At 38.3% G+C, this 18,632-nt stretch overlaps 2 protein-coding genes across 2 annotated transcripts; one reads left to right on the plus strand and one right to left on the minus strand.

Moving 5' to 3' along the window:
• Positions 1-9,384, minus strand: nfkbid (nuclear factor of kappa light polypeptide gene enhancer in B-cells inhibitor, delta). The gene is made up of 12 exons (XM_073484567.1): positions 9,237-9,384; positions 6,410-6,546; positions 6,271-6,304; positions 4,818-5,005; positions 4,548-4,729; positions 4,076-4,181; positions 3,835-3,981; positions 3,689-3,740; positions 2,603-2,760; positions 2,162-2,278; positions 1,853-2,017; positions 1-1,746 (listed from the first exon to the last, which is right to left on the minus strand). The coding sequence occupies exons 1-12, from the start codon at positions 9,250-9,252 to the stop codon at positions 1,675-1,677; spliced, it is 1,374 nt and encodes a 457-aa protein (XP_073340668.1). The 5' UTR covers positions 9,253-9,384; the 3' UTR covers positions 1-1,674.
• A 5,310-nt stretch (positions 9,385-14,694) lies between these two features.
• Positions 14,695-17,769, plus strand: hcst (hematopoietic cell signal transducer). Its single transcript, XM_073485655.1, has 5 exons — positions 14,695-14,779; positions 15,277-15,353; positions 15,535-15,555; positions 15,778-15,912; positions 16,204-17,769. The coding sequence occupies exons 2-5, from the start codon at positions 15,308-15,310 to the stop codon at positions 16,245-16,247; spliced, it is 246 nt and encodes an 81-aa protein (XP_073341756.1). The 5' UTR covers positions 14,695-14,779; positions 15,277-15,307; the 3' UTR covers positions 16,248-17,769.
• The last annotated feature ends 863 nt before the right edge of the window (positions 17,770-18,632 follow it).

Genomic DNA, 18,632 nt, shown 5'->3' on the forward strand with positions numbered 1-18,632 from the left:
ACACAGTGTTGTTGTACTTTTATTCATGACTCATGACTAAAATGTACAGTTAGTCAGACAATTTGTCACCGCACTTACTCATGTAATGTCTCTGTGATAAGAACATTCTTTGTCGCAATCGGTTTCAAATACATAACAGTTTTACACAGTAAAGTTTCTCTTTCCTCAATAGAAAATACCTGATGTTACACACAAAAGTATGATGCATACAGAAAGAAAGTTAAATTACAGGATTGATTATTCTCACTTTGAACACACACATTCTTAACATAAGCACACATGCTGACTGAAATCATAACCATCACTCAGTGTATCAATATGATAACTTATCATGATGGGGGCTTTCGACGAGAGGGTCAGAGGGGTTTCAGGGACATTGTCCTGGAGATGAACTAAACGATTTCATAGAAATCAACATTAACCTGGGAGTGTAGCCTCTGAGGAAAATGAATATTACTCCACCTTCCACAGCACAGTCTATACACTCAAAACAAATAACTAGCCGAAAACAATTAGCCTAAAACATTGGCTTTCAGTGAATTTAAAGGTACATTATGTAAGAATCATCGCGAGGATGTGAAGAAATAGCAGTTTTGACATAATGGTGTCTATGTAATAGACCCCAGCCTGTCCTGGTCCAAAGCTCCTGTGCTTCCCCAGTGCTCTGAACTCCCAGTTTGGACCGCTAGCTGCACAGCTAACTGAGCTGACTAGCTCACGGTAGCTACACTTAGCAGCATTTAGCGGTTATTCTGGTAATATGCTGCTCCCCATTTGTTTTGAGTATGAATTCGACAGTCCTCCAATTCTTAAATAATGCACCTTTAAGTATAAATTTTCCTTTAAATTCTATTACACAAGTTCAAGTTTTTTTCTATCATGTTGAGTCAATGCGAATACATTTAAATAATTGGATTATCTGACTATGAGACTTGAGATTATTACAGGAGATAGAAACTAAGACTTTTCTGTATAACACTTGAATAATAAACACATTTAGTTTATTTAGAAGTTCCCCTTAACTTGAATAAACACCCAAAGTTTATGTATAAGACAGCATTCATTTATATTAATAAGACTAAGTGATTTAATTTTTTCACATTGGCTCAACGTTATAGAAACAATTGATATTAAACTTATGCAATAAAACGAGATGAGAAATTTGTATGTAATTAAAGTATTTAAAGTCACTGTTGTAGGCAAATTACTTTTTGAGTGTTGCATCTACTTTTTGAAGATAATACTTCACTCTGTGCGTAGAAGAATGTTTTTCATTTCTGTTCATTTAAAGGTTTTCATTTCAAAATGTTAAATATCAATTTTTTGGCCAGAATAAATACATAAATTGAAGTGTCTCCAACAGTCAGAATTTAAATAAAACAACAGCAGGAGCAGTTTGTTAAAACGGCTCGATGGAGGAGTAAAATGTTTCACCCTGTGCATGGAAAAATAAATAAAGCACTACATTTTTACAGACACTAAATCAGAGGTAATTTAAGATTCATGATCCATAATCCAATGCAAACTGTATCTAGAGATTAATATGCTAAACAAGTTTGTTAACAAAATATAGGCCAGAGACTCCCAAAACAACATAACAATAAATCCCCTTGTCAACAGAGGCAACATGTTAAAGACTCATTCCCTCTAAATGGGGATTACAAGTGGTTCAAATCATTCCTGGTCCTGTAAGGACACGTTACGTCGACGAGAGGAAGCGCTCCGTTTCTTCAGCATGAGCTTGAGCTGGAAATGAAAAGATAAATTAGGATGATAAATGAATTACCCTTGATAACAACTGAGATGAGACAGTATGTCTCTGGCTGGCTGTTAAAATGATGGGGCAGCTCACCTGCTCTCCCTGGAGGCCGCTCTGCAGCAGGTGAGCTGGCTGGTCGTTCTCCAGGTTGCGGATGCTGGGATCAGCTCCCCGGCTCAGCAGCAGCCGCAGGATTTCCGCCTGGTGGGGGTTACCATGGAGACCAGCTGCCATGTGTAAAGCTGTGTGGCCGTGAGCCTATAGAGAAAATGCAGCATGACTCAGAGGGTTTACAGTCAGGTGTTTGTACAGTACCGCAGATGTTTGAACATTCACATAAACCCGCAAACACAAGCATAATTTAAAATCCAGTTCTGAGTGTCACGTCAGTGTGGGACTCACTTTCAAGTTGACAAAGTCTTTCATGTTTTGGAGGGGAATCCTGAACAGATATCGCACCAGATCAACATTCCCCTCCTTTACAGCCAAGTGCAGCACGGTCTTGTTACTTTTGATTTCCTGGAATTGGAGAATTGGAAGTGATGGAAAGAACAGAATGTAACCACAAGACAAAACCACAAGTCAGACTGAGACATTAAGCGTCAAACACAAAAGAGAGAGTAGGGAGGGGGAAACTAAGTCAATCTATGACATCATCATAGTTAGATAAACCCTGGGCACTTCCCCTATGAACTATAATTATGACTGAAAGGTCAGTGTTTAGAATGCTAGACTTTGATGTTGCTGTAGCTAATTGCTGACCCACCGGTTACTAATCTGTCCATTCATTTGTGTTTTAATGGCTCATATGACATTCAGAAAATGGGGAAAACTATCCTGTACCTGGCTGAGCAGGGACGCCCCGTAATTGAGAAGCGTCTGCACACAGGAGAGCTTCTCTGCAGCCTTGTTCTGAAGATTAACATCAACCAGCACACTGCTGGAGAAAGCCTTCATGGTGAGACTGTGAGAAATGGCCGCACAGTGGAGGGGAGTCATACCTGAAGTGAAAAAGGAGACACATGTAGAATTTTAATTAAAGGCACAGTAGGTAATTTCTGCTGCTTTGGGTGTCGCAATCAAAAGAAAACATGAGTACCACAGGATCATGGGAGTCTTCATTGTTGAACAACTAACATTGCGACAGGCGACCAAATTAAACGTACTATTATCTTGTGTAAAATGATGTATTTCTCTGAGTTTGAACAAAGTTTAAAACATTTGGGATAATGTGAGAACACAACTCACCAAAATAGACGACAAATGTCTCGTCATTTTTAGACATTTCAAAGCAGTAATATTTCATATTATATCTTAAAGGGAACTGACAAATCAGGCAGCGTCAGTGAGCATCTGTGGCTGACAGAGCATCTGCGGCAGAGCCCGTCCTGATTGGTGGTTCAGCAAAGCAAATCAGTGCATGAGAAGAGAAACCAGAGCCCCTTGAGCCTGTCGTTGTAGTATCATGATTTCAACTATTTAGCAGGGGTGGGACAAAATATTGATACAGCAATATATCGTAATACTTCCTCATGAGATACGATTATCGATAATATATCAGATATCGATATTTTAATTAAAACAGGCGGCACACTGGAATGATGCAGTCAGTGTGTGTGATAAAGAGGCACTAAGACTTTTAGTACTTGCACTTTTTGAACATTGTTTCATCTTTCTTCTGTGAAACTGGAGTGAATAAATACATAATTCCTGCACTTTGCCTCTTCAGTGGTATTTTGCATTCTTCAGTTGGACAGATATCGTGATGTATCAATAGATGATTGTCTTGCAATGTATCGATTATTGCCTAAATTCTGTATCGTGAGATTATCGTTATCGCGGTGAATCGTGAGTTACTCTGTGATTACCACCCCAAGCATTTAGTGCATCATTTACATTGTACTAACAACTGGTAAAACATGAAATTACCTTCAAAATTGCGCGCCTCCAGGTTGACAGCCGGCCTGCTAGACAGAATTGCCTGCAAAAAAACAGAATTCCTGTTAGGGTCTGCTCTGTATAACTTTTCTGACCTGCTGTGATAGTCATACTGTAGTATTTGAGTAATTCTTTACCTGCAGAACGACAGGTAAGCCATAGTGAGCAGCCAGATGCAGAGCAGTTTGCCCTTTAACATCACAGGCGTTGATGTCTGCTCCCAATGACAGCAGATCTTGCACAATCTCTGGCTGGTTTGCCGTCACCGCCACCAGTAAAGCAGTCTGCACGAGCACACACAATTTAAAGTTAGAAATGATGATCCTGTGTAATGTTTGTGATATAAAGAAACAGAGAACTTTGCACACTTTGTCATACCTTTCCCTTGTGTTCTTTGGCATCAAGCCTGCCTACATCCCGCAGCCTCTCTGCAGCAACAAAGGCGCACTCCCTGAGCCCCTTGGCAACGTAGATGTGCAGGATGCTAACAGAACAACAGCACATGATAAATTAGTTTCAAGCTAGGCTGGAAAATCATTGTAATCCCCACAACCAACTTCTCACTATTCCTTTTCACAGTTGCATTTGTCTTTCCATTTTATCTGAGTTTCTAATCACTGAGCATTAGTGGCTGACTCACTGACATATTTGGACTATGTGCACTACATCTTTCTAGGATTGTCAAACTGCACATGAGGTTCTCACTTTTAGCTTGCAGCTGAAAACAAAACTCCAATTGAGGATTATAATTGTGCACTCATATATGCACATTTAAACAACACAGTATAGTCAGCAGCAGAGGTTTTAGGTGAATCAGGGAAGAAAATGTGCGATTGTTTGAACCACTCACGTGTCTCCGTCTTCATCCTGCCTGGTGGCTCTGGTGTAGTCCATCCCGCTCAACAGCATCCTGGCCTCTTCCAGCTTGGTGGCATCCATCGATGAAGCAAAACTCAGCTGTGTGGTCTGACCGGGACCCAGAAGTGACCAAGAAGAAGCCATACTGGGATCTGCGACTGGCATAGGGCACTCCTGCTAAAAGGAATGCAGGGTGTAATTTAAGACTTGATTGATTGTGCACTTACAGACACAACATGTTAGTACACTGGATTTCTCTTACATAAGTCTGAGGCATTGTATCTCCAAAGACCTGCTGCTGCTGTGTGCCGTATTCAGATGTCATCGGGAGGCTGTAGGCCGGCATGTAGCTGGATCCTGGATGGCTGTTGTAGTAACTGAGTGTAGACTCTGGTGCTGGAGGCCACTGTTCATAGCTCACTGCCATGTCTGAGTAGCTGCTTGATGCACCTAGAATGGAGAGGGTGAACTGTTATTCATCATCGATGACTCAGTCGATAATATTTTTTTGACATTATGCTCAAGATCGGATGATTACAAGAAAAAGGCTGCTCATAGTCTACATTTTTGTTAGCGTCAATATATCTCATGAAAAGACCAAAACCAGCAATGTGTTAATCTGTTTCTCAGTACTTTCTGACTATACTTTCCTAAATCATTTGGGCACTGGAGCTTTTAGAGAGCTACAGAGAAAAAGTGTATCTGTTGGGGACCATCTCCTGCCATGGATTTCGTGCTCTAGTGAGTATTTACATTAGCAGGAAGGAGGATCAAAAATATAATACAGTTCCCATGTTCATCATCATGAAGAAACTTGTAGCCCAGAGCCATGTCAGTAAATCACTCTTTAGCTGCATACACAATACTCGTTAGCATCACCTCATTGTTAGCTTTGATCTTTTTATGTGATTTGTTTACAGTAAGTAAAACAAAGTATATCACCGGACTTATCCTTTTAAAGGTGCAATGTGTAAAGATTTGACCACCTCCAGAAAATATAGGCGGTACCATATCACCAACTGCTGCTTACTATGCTCTTTGCTAAAGATATCTTTGGCTGTTGCTACTCGCTGTCGTTAGCTAGTAAGCTTAGTTAGCCTTGCAGGTAGTGGTCCTATTAGCTGACTGAACAAGGGGGAAGTGTTGGTGTTTACATTGTGGGCAACAGGGCTCAGCAGCTTCATAGTGAAGACAGCCAGACACTAGACTGGTCCCGAATAGCCCCGAGACCGGCTGAGGTCAGGCCTATAGTTAGCTACAGTTAAGTTCTTCTTTGTTTGGTAAAAGATAGAAACTTGAATTCAGAAGGTATACAGTTGTATTTTTTGGTTTAATGAGAAAAATATGTGTAAAATAGTTCATTTTTTGACATTTTGTGAGTTTATTTTGTTAATTTATTTGGCTAAAAAAGAGACTGACATTCTGAAACGCAGCAAAGTAGCTGCTAACATACATACAGGAATAGGGACTATCTCCTCTTGTGGTACAAAGTGATATTATGAGACAGGACAGCCCAGGGCTAGCTCGTTAGCATGCTAACTTCAGTAGACATATTTGCAACATAATACATAGAAGTCTTTGACATAGTGTCAATGTTATTTCTTCTAATTCAGTTTATAATGTTAGTTCCTTTTTTTAATGTTTTATACTAAAGTGATGGCCATATCTCGCACATTGCACCTTTAAGTGTTGTGTGGAAGTTGTCCTACTCTTACCTGTACAGGTAAATGGTTCCGATGCAGACAACTGCTGGGAGAAAGGGGAAAAAAGAAGAAATCATAAACAATCACGTCTTTACGAAAATATAGATATAATATTTAGTGAGGCGCTGAGTCCCTCTGTGTGCTGCCTTACTGTCACAGTAGTTGTAGGAACAGGACTCGTGCTGGCCGTAGTGCAGGAGGGGGTTGCAGAGGACGTCTCACGCCTTCTCTTCTCCTCCAAGAGTTTCTTCACTGTGGGCAGAGTGCAACACGGCTTCTCTTTCGGCGCTGGAAAACAAAAGGAATGTCAAGAGGAGTGACCACTTGGTCATAAATTGTGTTCACAATTGATGGATGTTCAAGTTTGGATGTGAAACAGAAAAACTGTTTTTTCATTTCATCTTCTTTCAAGTACTTATTAATTCTTTGGTCTATCTATAATGTCAGAGAAAAAAAGAAATCACAATTTCCCAGAGCCCAAAGTGATGTCCTCAAATGTGTTGTCTTTGAGCAATAGTCGAAACCCCCTCAAAACAAGTTGTCACATTGGAGAAGCTGCACCAAAACAATGTTTGGTGTTTTTGATCGAAAAATTACCAAAAGGATTCATCAGAATTATTTGTTTCTTGTTGTCCTTTCAGATTCATTTCTGGTAATTACATGTAGATGGGTTTAACTGTCAACTGAGCTTTCTCAAGTATGGATAGCTCCTTTGTGTGTCTTGTTTACTGTCACTGGTGAGCATATCTAAATATTTACTTACTCTCATTAAGACAGACTTTATTAAAGCTGTAAATTGTCAATAAACCAAATACTACAAATGTAGGTTGACAAATGTGAGACCATAGAAAGAAGATAGAAATCATGTTGCAAGCTTAGATTATTGATTTGAAGTAATTCAGGTCTGAATAATAACATTAAAAAGTTATGACTTGGATGGTACTGCCTGCTCAGTTTCTCCATGGTGACAACTTTCTGCTCACCTTTAGACATCAATATCAAATCCATTATCTAATGAGTGTGTTTCCCCCCCACCACTATCATTTCCATTAAACAGGTAAGGCAATAAAAAAATAGGAAAAAACATTACAAAACAGAATTCTGATGTTTCCAGCTAAAATGATGTGACCACACAGGTTGTTTCCTCAAAAACTTCAGCCCGTACGCGAAAGATAAAGTGATATTTCCACCGTGTCTGTGGAACCGGGGTGCAAAGATAAACCTCCTCCATTAGGAACACAGATTGTGTGGCCGTGCAAAAAGCAGACAGATTCATCAGAAAATCTAAGCATGGGATTACCACTGCTCATTTTCTATGACATCTTCCTGTCTCGCTCCATTACGCTGAACAGAAACGCAAACCGCATCTTCCTGCCTTTGGTGTGTCAGAGGCACGTCACCACAACACGTGTAGCTGCCTTGTGCTTTCTGTTGCACCTACATGTCTGGGAGGCACAGAAGAAGAAGTGACATGTTTCTCTTGTCATTTTGGTCTTTTGAGCCTGTGAATGTTGACTGCTGTGGTGAGGGAGCTGCACAGGGACGAGACAGCTCTATTCAACAGAGTAAATACAGGTTGCAAAAAAAATAAATAAATAGGGCTATATATGCAAATCGGACGGTGAGAGAGAAATGCGAGTTCATGGACCTGCCAGTTTAGCCTTTTGTTAGTTAGTCGTAGCTTCTCTCAGCAATCTCACTTCCAGGTGAAAACCTGTCCTAAACAATGAGCTCCTGTGCTGCTGTGTGTGACATGCCCCCACCACATGGTAAAGGTCACTTTATCAGAATAAATGACATCAGTCTGTCAGTACATTTTGATGACACCAAGTTTCATTTTCAAGTTCAGAAGGTGTTACTACAGGTTACTCAATCCTGACTCATTTGATCTTTACAACAAAAGGCCACCTTTGGCCTCGTTGCTATGATGTAATGCCACAACATGTAACTTCACAATCTACATTAAACAGTCGAAATTACCAGATGAGAGGATTTGCGCAACACTCTCCTCTGCAACATCAGCTAAGAGAAACTAGAAGTGAGCTTGTCAAGAGTGAGAGGACATCTTTGGACACACACACACACACACACACACACACACACACACACACACACACACACACACACACACACACACACACATACACACACACACACACACACACACATTTGAGATTTACACCAATCGCCCCCATCTCTTTGGGCTACTCTGTGCTACATTCAAATAGGAGTTGTGGAAACCCCTGGACATTGAGTCATGTGCGTGGGAAGTTGGGGATTCCGACGACCTTTCTCTTTTGGTTGAGAGAAAGAGAGAAGCAGTGCAGAGCCAATTTCCTCATTTTGTGGTTCAACAACACGACATGACAAAATGTGTAATCATTCAGCCCAGCGTAAAAATAAGGCATGAACAACAGAGAGTTGGGTTGTCACGTCACACAGTTTGCTTGTCTGGTACCCGTGAAAAGGGGAAATGAAAACAACCTAACAGGGGTGGAGGTGCATTAGGGTTTCCCCAAGCATCTTGACTCTTGGATTCACCCGAATTCTGATCTAATTCAGCGAAAAGTGAAAGAAAGCCTCACTTAACTGTAGTTGATAGGTATTTAATCTAAAATACCTATTGAACTATGGGCTAAAAACACACTTGGAGTTTACAGAGGCTCATTTCAGCCTGATTTATCATCTAAAGTCCCAAATAAAGTCACAACATGTGTTTAAGATGGAGGGATTGGTATGTAATGAGTCATTCAAGTGAGTGTCAAAACTGCCATTTTTAACTCATGAATGAATGTTTAAAGCAAGTACTGTATGTTGTCAGTAACTAAAGTTAAGTTTTACTTAAAAACGTTAAGTTTAAGTTGTCATCATCACTGTCAAAACCATTCCACGTTAGGCTGTGAGGCTATAAATATAACACACAAGCAGTGACACATGTAATCTGCCCTCACAAACAAATGAAAAGCACAAATACTCACATCTATCAAAGTGCATGTCAGAAGCGGTGTTGCCTTGAAATCTTCAACAGGTCGTCCTCTTGGTCTCCGCTCTGACCTAAAACGTGATAAAGTGATTTAAAGAGCTGTGAGAGCAGATCTGTGACGTGCTGTTGCCTCAAGTGTGACTGGCTTGTTGTCTTATCGCTGCTGCTTGTACACACAGAGCACGTTGTTCCCCATCACCGCCCCCAGCTGTGGTCCCCGCCCTCCAGCAGCAGAGGGGAAGCCAGACATTCACCGTTATGTCAGATACTCATAAGTCATTAGACTTGAAAAGAATGTGAGAAAGTGGGACAAACAGTTATTAGGTATGTGAACAACAACTATTACAAGAATGCAAATGAACACAAGGACACACTATAATGAAGGCCAATGGTTGATGAAGTATTTAATCATATAATAAAAGTAGAAATACTATGAAGTGAAAAATCCAATTCAAAGGGTTGATTAAGTAAAAGCACAGTATTATCAGCAAAAAGTATTAAATGTAAAAGTACCTAGAGAATGGCTCCTAAATGTACATTATTACAAGTGGTTTGAAGTAGAACTAGGCAAAGTACTGTACTTAAGTACAATTTTGAGGTACTTAAACTAACAGAGAGCCTGTAAATCCAGATAAAAATATCTTATATCTTGCTGCAAACAATAACTTGTGTGTACAGATTATTATCTAGATCATTATAAGATTCTAAAAAAAGATATATTTCAGGACATTAACACTCTGAGAGGAGTCACTTTGTAGTGAGTACAGGTACTTTTACTTTTGATACTTTAAGTATATTTTCCTGGTAATGCTTATGTTACAAATACAGGTCTGTTACTTGTAACAGAGTACTTTTACACCGTGAAACTGTTACTTTTACTTCAGTTATTCCTATAAAATTGGATATTTCACTAATGTATTAACTTGTAAGTGACATTTCAATGTTGTTGTTTAATATTTAAAGTCGTAGCTGGTACAGATGAAGTCATTCTAACTGATTTCAACGAATCAATTGTTTTGGTGATTATCTACAATAATCAATCATGTTTTGATCGTGTTTATGTGAAGAATATTAATCTGTCAGTAAGAAAAGGCCAGTTGTAATATCAATGTTGTGATATCAAAAGTACACTATTTACCTCTAAAACCTGATGACGTAAGTAACATAATAGAAGTGATCAGGTAGAGTACCTCAAAATTGTACGGCACTTGAATAAATGTTCTTCAATCAGTTAGTAAAGTAATAAGTTACCACTCAATCAGAAATGATTTCCCATTAGTGCAACGTTGCCATCTTAATGACAAAAAATAGACGAATCTCTTTCCTCAATATTGTTCTGTGTCTCAATCTCAAACAACATAATTAAATAACAGAATACTCGACAATGCTTAAAAAAAGGAAAATGATATAGTAAAACTTAATCTTCTTAATCTTAATCTGTTTAAAAGCTCAATTATATGCCAACAAACTGATCATGAGTTAAAAACATATAGTTACACCAATGTTAAAATGTTAACATATTTCAACCAAATATTTCTGTTAGTCTACGTATCAATGTATCTGTCACCCACGATGGAAAGCCGGTTCCGCTCTTGTGTTTCAAATTTTCATATTTGTCTTACTGTTGTGTTTATTTGGCTGACAGATTGTGTTTGTGTTGATCATTTGTACCAGTCTTTTCTTTTATAGTAACCTTGTCTAGACACGACCTTACAGGAACGTCTGTGTCACCTGAAAATCACCAACATCAAAACATCATATTGGAACAAAGTGATGACTCTCTCTTTACCAGATGACTAAACATTTTTCTGCTTTTAGTTGCTCCACAAATACAAACTAAGGCCAAGCAACATTACAGAATAAAGAGATGTAAAATGTGAACAAATATAACAGTATAAAACATAGCGATAAATGGTCTAAGTGACATAACAAGTGAGACAAATTTGAAATAAAAGGCAGTCCAGACTAAAGGATTGAAAAGGTAAATGAAGAAAATTGGATAATCAAATAAGAAATTAGATAAAATAGTACATGAAAGGTGAAATTGTGTGGTCTAAGGGTTAGGGTAGGGTCTTTTTGATCATGAAAATCTTGTCAGATTCTGTTTTAAAGGTGAAAACAAAGGCAGTTAAAGCTGATTTCCTGAGAAGAGACAAATGGCCCTGGGACCAGAGGGCTCTAAAGGCAAACAGACCTTTAAAGCTTGTCTGACATATGATTCATGGGTTAGGTTTGTAACATCTAAATCAACAACAAAATCTTAAAATCCTACCTCTTCTTCCAGTCATCTTATTCATAATTATTATTCACGTTATCATTGTAGTTTAAAAAAATAAGATGGAAATGTCACATGTGAAAGTTCCCTCTCTCCTGATTTGCTGTTTTCACATATGAATAAAACATTTCCAAATGTGAAAGTTACACTTTCACACATGTGATTGGCTCTTTTTTTTACACGTGGCTTAGAATTTCCACTGTGGGAAAAATAAAAAACAAGAAGTAGGAACAAAACAAAGGAATAATAAAAGAGAAAATGGCGCAATAGAATGGTGACATGTTAATATATACAGGACAAATCTGCTTTAAGGTATGGATAATGTATATAATGTTGACTCTATAAGGGGCTGTTACAAGGTTTGGATTGCATTATATTTGATGAGACTGGACCTTTTTGTTGACTGGAAGGCAGTTTTAGTCAAAAGAAAGAAGTGGTCATGGGGGAAAAACAGGGAATTAATGAATAACAAAAGTGTGTGAAACATGTAAGTTACATTTTCAATTTTATAGGCATCAGTCTGTAGTGATGTATGTTGTCAGGAGAAGCCTCACAGCTCCATCTGCTGTTTAATTCAGAGGCAGAGGAAGAACGCAGAGTGCTGACCTAAAATGAAACTGACGACTAACCACATAGCTCGTCGATCCCTTGAGGATTTTTAAGCTGACTCAAAATGCTTGTATTAGAATGTGTTTCACAAAAGCATGAGTCCATGAATGTGGTTTGTGAGTGTATCTGTGTATTGAGTAAAAAGTCAGAAGAGTCAAGAGTTAGCCGGTTTTGTTCATTCCAGGACCTGAGGGACCCGTGCTCTGTCCCTGCCCCAACACACCTGATTCAAATGAATGGGTCACTATCAGGCTCCAGCAGAGCTTGATGACAAGCCGATCATTTGAATCAGGTGTAACTCGTATTATTGGCTAAATGTACGCAAAGTATTACAAGTACAGGTTTTCAAAGACATACATTGTATTATATTTTTAGGCTACTTGATGAAAGTAAACACATGGGTTCCAGGAAAACTTTGGGGGTCATGTGAGGTTCAGTCACCTAAAAGAGATTATCTCAAATTAGGGACAGAGGCTGCAGTCTATAACTTTTACAATGTTTGAGGTTTTTGTTTTGTTTGTTTTTGTTTTTGATTAAATTGTATTTTTTCAAAACATGGATTTGTAGATTTTGCCTGGTGAAAAATTAAATCCTCTCTGGAAAAATATGCAGCTCAAATAGTTGTCTACAAATGAAGTCATTCAACCAATTTAAGAAGTAACCAGATCAGCAAAGTATGTCCAATGAATTGCTTTTAAAGTGAATCTAGTTTGAATATTTTGCTATTTGAAATAGCCTCCCCACTTTTCACCAGATGTTTGTAATGCATGAATCTTTGGGTAGAAAGGTCTTATGGAGCTCTCTGATTAACTAATGGTCCTTTTCTCCCCATCAGACAACACAGCTGAAATGTGTACTGTAGGTGCTAGCTAGAACTGGATGATGACAACCAGGAATACTAAAAACGATTCAGTGTCGTCACCTGGGGAGACTGTTTGACTCCAATTACCAAAAAAAAGCATTTGAACAAAACTGCCACTTCAAAAAGTAAAAATTGTGGGAAAAGGATGGTCTCTGGAAGGCAGGGGACCGGTTGGCTCCTTAGCCAACTGGTCAACAAGCTGGAGCCTTTCTAGCTCTAGTTAAGCTGGTCTCCTTTCCCTTTGTGATCATCTGATTATTTTGTACATTTGTTTTTGAAAACAGAAAAACACAAGAAGCAACAAAGACACAAAAGGATATAAAATAATATAAGGTGCCACAGTGTGGTGATCAGGCCATGTAAATAGGACAAATATGTACAGTATGTACTACGGATGTTTGTGTCTCAACTCTGTGCTGTATATGAAGTTTTGGACAATGTTTAATACTGTGTGAACTATTCATTAATCTAAAGTACTTGTTTGTATTACGTGGCTTGTAATGTACATCAGCAATTTGGTCAGCATTATTTTAGACGATACTGGATGTTAATGCCTTTTTGTTAAAGGTGCACTATGTAGTTTTGGGGAAGGAATTTCTTCATTGCCTGAGTTATTTATTTTTATGCCTAAACAACCTAAATAAACAAACTCTTCATGACAGAATAAAGTGAATAAACAAACTGACCATAAAGGACAACACAGTTTCAGACTGTTATACTTTGTTTATATTTGGCGGACCCTGCCACCTTTCTAGCTTCAAACACTGTTCTGAGGGCCTTTTTTTCCTCTGAGAACAGCTTGTTTATTCAGTTATGAAAAAATAGTTTGTATTATTACCGAATCAACACTGAAAATATTAAAAGTTTGAATTTCTTTTCCAAAAGTACATAGTGCCGCTTTAAGGCAATTTTTGTCCAAACAAAAGAGCGGTAGTAAAAAGAAAACAAAAAAAAAAAAAAACATGAATAAATAAAATGAGGGATATAATAATAAACAGAAGTGTGTGAAACCTGTAGGTCACATTATCAGTTTCCAAGGCACCACTCTTTTGTGATGCAGGCTGTCAATAGAAGCCTCACAGCTCCATCTGCTGTTAGAAAAAGTCAAAATCAATCTAATTGAAAGGCAAAAATGAAACTGACGACTAACCACACTGACAGAAGTCAGTTGTATTGTCTCAAAGTAAACACCCTTGATGATGTTTAAGCTGGCGAATCGAGAGGTTAGCGGTCATTGTGCACTGAGTAGAGTCAGAAGAGTAAACTGTGAAAGTACGAACACTGGGGTGGCATTGAAACAACCCACACACTTCACTCCTTGCTGTCGACATGATCTCTAGGCAGATGATCTCTGAGCAGTCAGTGTCTCAGTAAACAGGCCCTGAGGATGATCCAGCTCATGTTCTCCGCTGTGCGTTCCAACTTAAAAATCTTCTGGCAGGAGTGATTCAGTTACCTGATGTAGAAACAATAGAAATAAACGTTTTGTGTACATACATTTGTTTTTTTTCTTAGTTATTTTGGAAGTAGAGTTCAAAGTCGAAGACAAACTTCTTCAGGTGTATTCTGCTCTAATAATCCGTACCTTCTGTTAGGTTATACCATCAGTTATTAGGCCGATAACATCTGCTGTTATTAAATTGCCAGTCTGCATTGAGTTTGCAGGCAGAGTTTCAGCCCAGCGGGGGAAGGAAGAACTTGTGACGTCAGCTCTCAAAAGTGAAAACTGATGGGAAACTAGGGTCACATCATCTTTTGGATTCTGGACGGCAGATCAGCCCGGGTACAGCAGGTATGAGGATCTTGACTCACACTGACTTTCTCTTCCTCATCCCAGTTTTTAACCATTTATTTATCATCTGTCGAGTCACATCTAAATGGTTTTATATGCAGTTTTAGATTGAAGATAAACAAGCAGCATGCGTGGGTGGAAGTTAATAACTGTGATCACAGAGTTTGCCACATAAAATCAGTTAACAGAGTTTGATATTGACCTAATTTAATGATTTTAGAGAGATTCTTTATCAAGTTGCTCATGATTATCTTTGTCTTTTCATCAAATGTCACAGCATTTACAACACGTGTGATACAATGTGATAAAATGTGTTCAGTCGTGCAGATAAAAAAAGGTCAAACCTCCTGTATCAAACAGTTTAGGTGATTTACTTTGATAGTGGAATCAATTAAAATGAAGATTTGAAGGATATGGAATTATAACACAGTGTGTGAATGTTTATTGAATGCATCTTTACATTTTATTTTCAAAGTCTGCTCATTTTTGTCTTTCAGAAAGAACATAACATAAGTACCAAACTTGGCAATGGCACACAGCAATGTTTTTATCATCGCCCTGTTGTTTCTTTGCAGTAAGTTCATTTTTACAGCTTCACTCTCCTTCCTGCACACAAACTCGTACACGAAGGTGGTCTTACACAGGAACATGAAACCACAAACATTTTGCTCGACGGAAACTTAACTGACAAATGTGTTGCTGCTGTATGGCAAGAAGTGCAAAAAAGTTGATGTTTCCTTTCTTTTCTTTCTAAGACCGGGCTACGGCGCTCACAGGTATGTTCAACAAAATCAAGACACATACAACATTGGATTTCGATCTTTATGAATTAAACATTAAATACAATAATAATTCATATAAACTGAATAGATATGTTTTAGAACATCATAATGCTGAGCTAGACAACAACAACAACTGATGAATCATTTTTTCCAGTCGGTCTAAATGACATCCTCCATCCCACTCGTCTTTTCCGTTTGTCTGCTTGTGTCCTCCAGACAGCACTGTGTCTTGCTACAGGATTGAGCCGGGGACGATGGCAGGCATTGTCTGTGCAGATGTGCTGCTGACCCTCATCATTGTCATTGTCACCTACCGATGTGCCAGGGTCCGGCGTCAGAAGATAGACAATGGTGAGGCAATGAAGCTGAAATGAAGTCATATTTCTGTGCTGTTTATGTCTGTAATGTGTGTTACAATAAATGTATCGTGGATGAAGAATGTATCAGGGGTTTCCCTATAGGTCTTTCAGAACAGCTCATGGCTTTTTATATTATTGTTTACTTATCTCTCTTGTTGATAGGACATTTTTGTTTAAACTCATAAAACTATCATACCTACTATCACAATATTCTCCCTGCTTTATCAGGTTCTTTGTGCATTTGGTAACTTTTCTGTTTTCCTCTCTTCTCATCTCTTCACAGCTAACAAAGTGTATATGAATGTCCGGGCCAACTGCAAGACCTAATCTAAAGACGGTGTGGTACATGATGAAATTATATTAAATTTAGGTCCTGTTTTTTTAAATATATATCACAAAATGTTAACTCAAGTGTACAAGTAGAGTCTGGCGTATATTACATTTCTGCTTACTGGGGATACTGGCTGATTTTTTTTGTGTTAGAGCTCTAAACTTTTGACACAAAGTACCCTTATTTGTCTACTACAAATAGCAATTTTCCAAATTTCTCCAACTATATCACAGAATTCATTAATCAATGCAATCAAATACAAGGAGTTTCACTGTTACAACCTGCCTCACTACTTGAACAAGTTGTACAAATGTGAGTAAAATTGAGATCACACCAAAGAATAGGGATTTGATGTTTGTTCCCCTCCTCATGAAGCTCGGGGACCCATCAGGACCTGCCATGTTGTTCTCACCTCATGACTGGGGTTTTTTGATGTTGAACTCAATTATAAGTTGATTTCCTGATTTAAAAATGTAAAGACAGTACTTTGACATACATACACATCAAAAAATAATACATAGACTAGTAACTAACTCCGGCTAAGGTATCTGTCAAATGATTTGTAAGTTCTTGCCATGTATGCTCAATGTCACATGGAGTATTATTTAGTGACAGACCACTGTCTTTTCTTGCCTTACCTCATCTGATACAGATTGTAGTACATGTACATGCATGCTCCTATCAATGTTTTCCACCCTCTGGCTAGGCTCGCTGAAAAAGGAATATGATAGAGAAAACATGTTTAGTTGTCTTTACGCTGTTAGTTGGAACACTTTTTTAAAATGTGTTACACCATCCCGAACCATGTTTAGCTAGCTGTAGCAGCATATGCAGCATGGTGGTTGAAATCAGCATAGAAACGCCTGATATTTTATACAAGGGATCATTCTCTAATCTATTACAAGTGACAAAATTCTAATTTAAAGAGTTTCACTTGCATTCCAATTAAGGAGTCGGTCCAAAAACTTACTTTCTCACTGGAAAATCTGTGTTTTGGCTGTAAAATCTGCGTATTTAATCACACAGCTATTGAATTTCACAATCAAGGCCAGGAAGGATGTGGTTATATATGAAATCAATGACATACTCACAGGCCATCCCTTCTTTGTGAAAGTGGCGATGTTATAACCATTCTGTTGTTACAACCATCCCTCATCTCCCCTACAATAAACACAGTCATAACTCTTTATTCATAGAATATGACCAAAAAACTCAAAGCCAATTGACTATTACTTATTGTATACAAAGCATTGGATCTACAACTCTTTAAAAGTAGAAGGACAATTTATAAAAAAGCCTTTTACAATTAGTCACAAAGTGTGCTTGTGCTTTTCAATAAATAAGAGGTGTGTCGGACAGTTCAAAAACTGTGTAAATCAAATTCACCAGTTTCACTGTGACAACACCACACAGCGCCCTCTGCAGTTGACTTCCGGTGGAAATACTGTATTTTTTCATAAGCCCTGAAGATTTTATGTAAGTGTCCTTTTTTCAAAATAAATAAATAAATAAATTAGAGACTGACTCAGTGATTTTGTATATTTGTTTCAGTGTCTGTCTGACAAACTACTTACTTTACAATTACAAAGAGAAATGTTGATCAAATTGAATTTTCAGCACATTAATGAAATAAGTTTTTCAGTGTTTTTTGTGTTTTGGTGCGTGGTCGTTTGGTCGCTTCGCATGTTTGTTGGTTAGCTTCAAACGTTCTTCTCATCCACGTTATCATCCTGTAGACAGAGACATCTGAGAACTGTGACGAACAAAGCAGACCTGATTAGACTCGGGGCAGGTTATGTCTCACCCTGTGTTGAGGTGACTGTGGTTAAAAAGGCTGTCTGCCATTTTAGTCAAACGCACAACATGTTGACCAAGCCAGCTCAACATCTCGGTGATATCTGTCTGATCTACCTACTCTATACGTGCAGAGTTATTTTATCACTAACTGAAGGTAGGCTGTCTATGCAGTGACAACACTCTTGAAGAGATAACACTGAGTGTTTTTTGTGAGAGGCCAGCAAGGAGATTAGATTAAAAGGTTTATAACAAAACTGTCCCTTGTTACTTGTTGCTTGTGTATGAGGAATTTCCCCTTGAGTCTCCATTTGCTAAAAATTATATATTTTCTTTTTTGTCTTGTCATAAGCCAATATAATCTGTTGAGTGTCTCAAGGTTGAGTTCTGGGACGCTTACATTGTTTATCAGTTTCTTTCACTGTTAGTGGATGACACCAGCACCTTTAATTTTATCTTCCCGTGAAAACCTGCAATTGCATCTCACCTGTTTTGTTTTTTCAATGATAGTAAACACATTTTCATCAGATATCAATTAGAATGATGTTTGGGTTGCCAGGTCATGAAAAATCTGGATGTTGAGTTGA

The sequence above is a fragment of the Pagrus major genome, chromosome 17 (genome assembly GCF_040436345.1).
Source record: "Pagrus major chromosome 17, Pma_NU_1.0".
NCBI lineage: Eukaryota > Metazoa > Chordata > Actinopteri > Spariformes > Sparidae > Pagrus > Pagrus major.